Source organism: Denticeps clupeoides, chromosome 11 (genome assembly GCF_900700375.1).
Source record: "Denticeps clupeoides chromosome 11, fDenClu1.1, whole genome shotgun sequence".
Lineage (NCBI taxonomy): Eukaryota > Metazoa > Chordata > Actinopteri > Clupeiformes > Denticipitidae > Denticeps > Denticeps clupeoides.
Genome location: NC_041717.1, coordinates 21,579,182 through 21,588,372, shown reverse-complemented (window position 1 = coordinate 21,588,372; position 9,191 = coordinate 21,579,182). Strand labels below are relative to the sequence as shown.

Here is a 9,191-nt window from a genome sequence, read left to right as displayed (position 1 = left end):
ATGTTTAATAAAACCAGTTAATCATACAGTATTCCATATGTTTACAGTCTACCGCACACAACACTAGCTGTAGATTAGGAACCAATTCATAATTAATGCAGGACGGTCGCCTGGGAGACATACCTGTAGGAGGAAAGTTGGCGAGGACACAGCGTATCCTCCAGTCGTCTGTCCGCCTTTGACGCCACCGCCTTGACCGACTGATCCTTATAAGCGGCTCAGGAGCGTCTTGACTCTCCAGACCACGTCTTTATCCTCAGTCTCCGGCTCCCATTGGTTAAGGTCAGTAAACACTCACACACGTGTGTGCAGCTTGATGAAGGTCCTGTCCCCGGGCGCCTGTCATGGTGCCCACTGCTCACCAAGGGTGACGGTCAAATACAGAGGACACGTGTCACCGTGTCATCACTTTCACATTTGTTCCCCACTAACATACAGGAGCTGAGATGTTCTTCTCGTGAGCAATCCCATTAGCTAGCGTGGCTGGATAAGTGGACTACGTTGAAGTGCACTCCCCTGAAATGATTTTTCTGGCAAGTTTTGAAGCATGTGGTTTGTGTGCAGTTTGCTTTCTAAACCATGTGGTCTTTTGGAGACCACAAGGGGGCGATATAAACCCAGCAGACCTTGATCACCTCACTGGATCACTGGATCTACTGGAATATATAGCCGCTAATCACGAGCGCAGTGGCTTCCAGCGACCTCAGTAAAAAACAAGGCCGGAGAAGGAAGCAAACAAGTTAAAACCGCATAACTTGGAGCAATAATAAAAACGACACGTAAATGCGGAATATCTGGCAATAATCTCACACAAAAAAAACCACACAAAGATTACAATTTATCACCCTATCATGATATTTTAATTACAATCGAAATCATCGTCAGTGCAGTGGCACGTCATAGGTCAACATTGGTCAACATTGGCAATAAAATGCTAAATCAAAATCGACATAAGGCAACAGTCGGAATGGGAAAAAAAAGGTCAGTCGGTGAAATAATAAATCCTAAATCCGAATTCACACACACATTCAAACACTGTTTCGTTCAGCGCTCACACTCGTAACAAAGCCATCGGGTGATTTTTAGGTACATTCGAAGAACGGAGAGTTAGTTCAGCGATATCGGACATAAAAAGAATGCTTGTGCACAACAGGGAAAGTAGCAGTAACAATAATCACCGCGCTGTACTGTACTGGAACGCCATACCGCAGCCAGCCAGCGGGGGTGCTAGACTCGCCGAGGTTAAACCCGCCAGAGAGAGCGAGGAGCCCGTGTTCGTTACTAGGCGGTTCCGGGGGGCATTCAGAGTACGGCGCATGGCGCAACAGGTTCCAATATTACATACTGTAACACGGATTTGTAACGTACCACATCGCGGACATGCAGAAGTGATGTTTGTGCTTCGACAGAAACGTCCCACTTTTCTTTTGAATGCAGGGTCACTGATATTTGTCTCCAGCCTCTGCTTGTCAGTGAAACATGAGTCCTGAGCCCTGCTAACGTGACCTTCTCGTCTCCAGCCAGGCGGGACAGGGCGGGACGGGGCGTCCCGTGTTAGGCCGGAGGGAGAGGAGAGGGGCGTGAGGACGGACGGGGTGAATGTCGGGTGCTCATGGCTCACATGCAGGTGGGGTCTTCGGGGAGACACTGGAGCTGCTTCTCAATGATGCAGCGGAGATAGCTGTACCTGCACACACAAGAAGTCAAGAAGAAACTGTAATAAACACCGAGTATCGATGGTTTTTCTATCCCAAATCTGAAGCGTGTTACCTGCTCTTCAGTTTTTGCACCTCTCTGTCTTCCTCCTCCTTCAGTTTAGTGATGAAGCTCTGCAGCACGGGCATCTCGAATTTTATATACTGCGCCACCTAGTGGAGTGGAAGCCACCAGAACGTGTGAGAATATTATCTGTGATGATCAATGGTCATTGACACACACAGACGCCCTGATCCAGAGCGCCTTGCAGTCAGTAGTGACAGGGACAGTCCCCCTGGAGACAGTCTTGTTCGTCACCGCCCTCCTCCACATCCCACAATCTCGCCTTGAGCAGAGGGGTGACAGTGTCTCCACCCCGCCTATGGAATCTGGCATTAAATTCACTCCTACAACCTCAGCTTTTAAATCTGTACTATTTAACTTTCCCAGCTATTACTCTCCATGCATTTTATATTGTACTTCTGCTGTATATTTGTACGTCCTTTTACGGTTGTACAGCACTTTGGTGCAGTTGTCGCGCTGTTAAAGTGCTCTAGACATAAAGCTGACTCGACTCACATCATAAGTGACCTCCTCTCCCAGGTCCTGCTCCATCAGGAAGATCTTGCACACTTGTTCACATGGACCCTGCAGCACCCGCACTATCAGGGGGTAGTCACTGCGCTTCAGCTGTACCCGCTCTACACACACACACACACACACGAAACAACATGAATTCATCAAATCAACAATATCACAGGTGATTTTTCATATAATTAAGGCCGTCAAACTTAACACATTAAATGCTGCAATTAATTGAATGGGAAGCGTGTCCATATTTCCCAAACTTGTCTTTGATTTACATACAGTACAGGCCAAACGTTTGGAGACACCTTCTCATTCAACGTGCTTTCTTTATTTTCGTGACCATTTACGTTGGTAGATTCTCACTGAAGGCATCAAAACTATGAATGAACACATGTGGAGTTATGTACTTAACAAAAAAAGGTGAAATAGCTGAAAACATGTTTTATATTCTAGTTTCTTTGCTCTGATTACTGCTTTGCACACTCTTGGCATTCTCTCGATGAGCTTCAAGCGGTCGTCATCGTCACCTGAAATGCTTCTCCATTCATTATTGTCATGCATTATTGTCATGGCGTGACTCCGGTCCGGAGTTTTATGTTGTCTCTGTGCCTACTGTGCCATGTCCTCGTCCGGTCATCGGTCATGTACGTCAGTCTGTACGTTCCGTGTTTCGGTTAGTCGGGCAACTGCCCCGCCTTTCCGCTGTGACACGATCACATAGTCTAAAAAAAAACGTCCTAAACACCACACATTTATATTCAGTTGCAACCACATCGAAGCCCCCGAGCAGAGGCAGGAAGTGGCGCCACTGGTGCCATGAAGGTGCACTGACCGCCGCTGGTGTGCACCAGGTACAGGGAGAAGTCGTCCGGGCTGTTCTCGATCTTGAACTTGTTGAGCAGCACGCGGAGCACCTGGGGCGTGGTCATGCAGCTGTTGATGCGGACGTTCGTCACGGAGCCGTACGCCGGGGTGAACACTGCGGTCTGAGAGAGGAGACGGGCCGAGCTGAAGGTTCCTTTCGATAGATCACGGCCATTTCGCTCGGGTTGATCGTACCTTGTGGTTGTAAAAGTGGCCGTTAATGGAGAACCGGTGCCGCCGGATTCGCCGCTGATCACTGGCCGACCGCCGGTTGGCCCGTCTTAGAACCCCAGCGTCACTCTTGGTTCTCAAAAGCTGAGCAGAGGCATCGTAGTCTTCTAACCGAGCCAGCAGGATAGACAGACATGAAGCAGTTCCAACATCAACACCTGGGGTCCCATGGAAGAAGGCCACTCACCATCTTCCTCGTCCTCCTTCACGACACTGTTTTCTGATTGGTCTGCGGGCACCTCAGTGGTGGGTGGAGCCTGTTGCTGACCCTCGGTACTGAGAGCGAGAACAGTGGAGAACAGATTAAAGGGATGGCCGGACCTCCTGCAAGCCTCATCTTCCTGCCACTAGTGGATGAGTTCGAACCTCAAGGATTTAAGCTCTTGTTCATCTGCCCTTGATTTCCCGAATCTACACATGTGGAATCGGCATCTTTTTTCACCTGAATGTCACTTTTCGAGATGGACAAAGACAGACTTCCTGGCCAGATACAGACCAGGTTCCTTTTATATCTGCACATAAATCTAAATGTGTCCTGTTCTAGTCTTAATGATTAATGTTGCCTCGTGAGTCTGGGGGCAATATCCTGAAGCAAATTGGAAATCCTCTGACCTCTGGGTGTCCAGGTTGCAGCCTGAATGCCAGGATGTTGATGAGGGCGGGGGCTTGATCCGCTCGTGGTCATCCTGCATCTGCAGCCTGATTGGCCGCCGCAGGCCCCAGGAGATGTTGAGCAGGCCTTCAACGATCAGCTCACCCTCTTCCTGTCGACAAACCAACACACACACACACACACACACACACATGGCAATAGCTCATTAACCCAGATCCTCATGAACTCAACACGCCATCATTGAACCCGTATGGATCTTCAGGACATGACACACTCCAAGGCCCTCGCCCACCCGCACAGTCCGGGCCCCTGGGGACGGTGAATTATTGAACGCAAACTCTGAGGAGAGATTTAGTCGCTTCTGTTCAAGCGGAGAGGGGAGAGCGGAGGGACAAGAAGAACTGAATGAAAATGTCTGCTTTACCTCCCTGTGGCGGAGCTGCAGATTGTGTCCTTCATAGTACAGGTTGTAGGTCTTCAGGTACGAGAGTAAGGTGGTCCTAAAGATACAAGTTCACGTTATTGCACAGGCTACAAGAAAAACTCCAGCTGGATGAAATCACACCGTTCATCATCTCTGTTCATGTGCGCGTAACGTCTTATTAATTTCTGTTTTTGATTAGTCAATAAGATGAGGTTATAATTAATTATTAAAAGTACCTGTTTTTGATTTGCCGATGAGATGAGGTTATAAATAATGCTAAAGAGAGCTTGTTTTGATTGGTCGATGAGACAAGGTTATAATTAATGCTAAAAAGTGCAAGAAAAGAATTAATGCTACAGAGTGCCTGTTCTTGATTGGTCGATGAGATGAGCTTGATGTAATGCTAAAGAGTGCCTGTTTTTGATTGTTAAATGAGATGAGGTTTTTATTAGTCAATAAAGTGACTTTTTTATTAGTCAATGAGATAAGACTTAATGCTAAAAAGCGCCTGTTTTTCATTGGTTGATGAGTTAAGGTTGATTTAATGTTACTGAGTGCCTGTTTTTGAATGGTCGATGAGATAAGGTTGATTTGGTTGAGTTGGTTGTCTATTGTTACACCAAGGTTGCGGGCTGGTCGATGAAATATGGTTGATTTCATGCTAAGGAGTGCCTGTTTTTGATTGGTCGATGAGACGAGATTTTAATTAATGCTAAAATGTGCCTGTTTCTAATTGGTCGATAAGTAAAGAATTAATGCTACAGAGTGCCTGTTCTTGATTGGTCAATGAGATGAGGTTGATTTAATGCTAAAAAGTGCCTGTTTTTTATTAGTCAATGAGATAAGACTTAATGCTAAAAAGTGCCTGTTTTTGATTGGTCGATGAGATGCAATTTTAATAAATACTTAAGAGTTCCTGTTTTTGATTGGTCGATGAGATGAGGATGATTTAATGCTAAAGAGTGCCTGTTTTTGATTGGTCGATGAGATAAGGTTGATTTAATGTTAAAAAGTGCCTGTTTTTGATTGTTAAATGAGATGAGGTTAATTTAATCCTAAAAAGTGCCTTTTTATTAGTCAATGAGATAAGACTTTATGCTAAAAAGTGCCTGTTTTTGATTGGTCAATGAGATAAGGTTGATTTAATGCAAAAGATTGCCTGTTTTTGATTGGTCGATGAGATAAGGTTGATTTAATGTTAAAGAGTGCCTGTTTTTGATTGGTCGATGAAACGAGGTTATAACTAATGCTAAAAATGCTTAATGCTTAAAGAGTACCTGTTCTTGATTGGTCAATGAGATAAGGTTGATTTAATGCTAAAAAGTGCCTGTTTTTGATTGGTCGATGAGATGCAATTTGAATTAATACTTAAGAGTGCCTGTTTTTGATTAATTGATGACATGAGGATGATTTAATGCTAAAGAGTGCCTGTTTTTGATTAGTCGATGAGATAAGACTTAATGCTAAAGAGTGCCTGTTCTTGATTGGTTGATGAGATGAGGCTGAGATGTGTGCTGCCTGATGGGGTCATACTTGGTAATAAACTTGTTCTCCCCGATCTGCACACCATTCTGACTGTCACCCATTCTTCAGCTGCAGAGACTTCATGGACCAAGCTGAGCAGACAGAGCGAGAGAGACAGTGGTTAGGAGATAAGGAGAGCTGAACACTGGAAAAAAAAGGTAGTGGGGAACTCTTCCCCTGAGAGAAACAGTGAGAGACGGAATGAGCTACGGGCCTTATCAGACACAAAGAGCACAAAGAGCACCCTGGGACAAAGTGAGAATGGAGAGAGAAGAACAGAACAAGAGCAGCTGAATGGAATGACAGGAAGGGAGAGAGGGAGAGCGCATGAGAAAAAGAGGAACAGAAAGAGAAAGACAGAGAGAGATTTAAACCACGAATAGATGTGGGCAGAATCCCTTTCTTGCTTTGACTTAGTATATGATCCGAGTTAAGCCTGCTTCGTACACGATTTCTGAAAATACACAGAAGAGCACGTCAAACTCATCCATAAACGCTAACCAATAAACAACCGTAATTCAAGTATTAAAGATTCAGTCACTGGGATAGAAAGCTGTCACGATGGCTGGACATGGCGAGGAAGGAGGACGCATACGCACGACGTCACAGGACAGGGGATTAATACATAATGCACAGGACAGGGGAAACATCACCACACAATGACCTGACAGCGAACAGACACGAACAGGATAACTTTATACGATTATATAATTATACACAGGTGAACATGATCAGGGAACATTACACGAGACCAACATGAAACTCCGGGCCGAACTCCGGACCCGGACCGGATCATGACAAAAGCATAACCCGACCAGACCAAGTCAATACAAGTCTCCTTAAAAAAATCATCACTAACAACCTGACAGAATGAGTAAAGTGTTAAGTACTTTAAGTACATATCCACGTGTATGAATATTAGTAGTAATCATTCAGGGCAATAAAAATGATTTGAACATGAATTGGAGGGATGGGGGCAGAAGGACAGAGGAAGACAACCATCATTCACATGACCGCTGACCAGCTGACACGCGACACGAACAGGGAAGGACGACCGAATTCCCATCCACACAGACAAGTTAAAAAAAAAAAAAAGTCCTTCAAACACCGTGGTTCACATTTACCAAACTGGAAACGTTTTAATCGCTTTCATTTAATTGCTGGTCCTACTAATGCATGCAGCGTCCGGAGATGGTTGTGTGTAAGAGGCTTCATTACTGACACCAACTCACACTGGAAGCTGGAGAAAAAGTAAGTAGTACTTACATTTGGTTTAATTCTTTTTTTTTTAAATTCTGCTATAACCCTGTGCAGGAGGCATCAGCGTCTCCACGAATGAATTCGCTCAGCCCTGAATAACCAGTAAACAACAGCAGCAAATTGTGAGTCTGGCGGTTTCCTCCCACGCCAGCTGCGAAGGATCGAGAGGAACAGGTGCCAGCGAGCCAGTGGCACACGCTGTCCCCAGGAGTCCCCCAGGAAGTGTCCTTCACGAGAAAACAGTGTTACTTACGTAATCACTCGCCACCGTTTAGTGGGATTCAAAAACCATACAGCTTCATTTCCAGAGGCCCGCGGGCGAAGACTGAAACTGTCCCGGTCCCCACCGCTCTTCCTCTTTCCGACGCCGGCAGCGGAAACGCGCCGGGGCCTGACGCTTATTTCACACTTCCTCAAGTTGGACGTGCAGGAAGGACGGACGCACACGTGCGGACCGACACAATGAGGGAATCCGACCCTCCCTCACACGGCCCCTCCCGCACAAACCGGGCCCTAGACCGGCAGGGAGGGGGTCCCGACAGAGAATGGCCTAAATCTCCAAAAACCTCGAAATAAAATCCACACCTTCCCTGAATTCCAATGTTTTTCCAACCAGAACTTTCCATGAAATAAACCGCCAAAATGTCCCCACTTGTAATAAAACTGGGGTCCCGTACAAAGCTCACTGATGGTAACGTCGCGTCTGGAAGCATCCTGCTGTGCCAGCCTCCCCCCACGATGAAATATTCATCATACGGCGCTATTCATATTTTATTAACCATACACGCACTCACAAACGTTCCCGGCCAGTGCAGCTCTGCTCCGCTGAGGTGCCACTGAGCAAAGCACCGTCCCCACACACTGCTCCCCGGGCGCCTGTCATCAGCACACGGTGACACAGTGACACGTGTCCTCTGTATTTACCCTTGGTGAGCAGTGGGCACCATGACAGGCGCCCGGGACCTTCATCAAGGGGACCTCGGTGGCACCTCGGCCGATCGGGATTCGAACTGGCAACCTCCTGATTATGGGGCCGCTTCCTTAACCACAGGCCCCGCCGATTTAACCGTCACCCTTGGTGACAGACGGTACCTCACGCACGGTAAACCTTTCCTTGTAGCTGCGGATCTGAACTTCAACCCGGAGAAGGTGAAGCCCGTTCCCCCCAACAGAAGACCATCCATGCACCGAACCAGCAGACATCTGAGGAGGGTTCTCGCATCCTCGTTATAGCGAAGTCCTTTACTGATAAAAGCTTCTGAAGGACGATTATTGGCGGGGATGAAAATGAGACAGAGAGTCCACGACCAGGTGTCCAGATCAGCAATACCAGTTTCCTCAGATCTCAGATGCAGGTCGCCAGTCCACTTCTCCTTCCCGACCCTTTAACCCCTGTCCTCCACCTTGTCCTCCTCTATCTTTATTTGGGACCGTGGGATGAGCCCGGCACACACACACACACACACACACACACACATTTCCTTCAGCAGAGTGCCAGCCCCCTGCCCCCCACAAGACACACCAGCACACCCCACCACGCCATTGTTCTTATTGGCATGGCAACCGGGAATGAAAGAAGAAGTGCCACATGCCCCAGATCTGCATTCTGCTGCCGTGTTAACTTTCCCCAAATCACCGTCGTAACTTCGCCTCGGTCACGATCTGCTGTCACGTAATCCGGGCCGAGACCGTTCCACGCGTGACGCGACGGGATGAAATGGGAATTTCCAGATTTTTTTTTTTTTAAATGATCGTGGTGGGAATAAAAGCCGGAAGTCGCGCTCACCAGCGTCGCTCCAGAAGCACGTCGGTCCGCGCTGGTCCTGCTCACGGAGGAGCGTCTCGGAACCGCGATCCGGTTCGGCTCGGTTCGGCTCGACTCGACTCCCTTCGCCTGGCCGCGCGCACAATCTGAAAGGGGGCGTGGCCACGAGGAGTCCCCCGTCTGTCGCAGGACCGCCCCCAGCGCCGAGCGACCAATCAGCGTCGAGA

General features: G+C 47.5%; 1 protein-coding gene across 4 annotated transcripts; it reads right to left on the bottom strand.

Moving 5' to 3' along the window:
• Positions 1-837: 837 nt before the first annotated feature.
• rassf2a (Ras association domain family member 2a) lies at positions 838-9,127 on the bottom strand. Of its 4 annotated transcripts, none has more exons than XM_028997244.1 (10): positions 8,986-9,127; positions 5,949-6,031; positions 4,416-4,491; positions 3,991-4,142; positions 3,566-3,654; positions 3,343-3,485; positions 3,116-3,269; positions 2,275-2,396; positions 1,771-1,868; positions 838-1,687 (listed from the first exon to the last, which is right to left on the bottom strand). In XM_028997244.1, exons 2-10 carry the CDS (start codon positions 5,999-6,001, stop codon positions 1,618-1,620), a joined length of 957 nt encoding a protein of 318 aa, XP_028853077.1. In that variant the 5' UTR covers positions 6,002-6,031; positions 8,986-9,127; the 3' UTR covers positions 838-1,617. The 4 variants fall into 4 exon arrangements, with proteins under 4 accessions (XP_028853077.1, XP_028853081.1, XP_028853079.1 ...); XM_028997248.1 differs by lacking the exon at positions 8,986-9,127 and adding an exon at positions 8,530-8,617; XM_028997246.1 differs by lacking the exon at positions 8,986-9,127 and adding an exon at positions 7,453-8,003.
• Between the last annotated feature and the right edge of the window lie 64 nt (positions 9,128-9,191).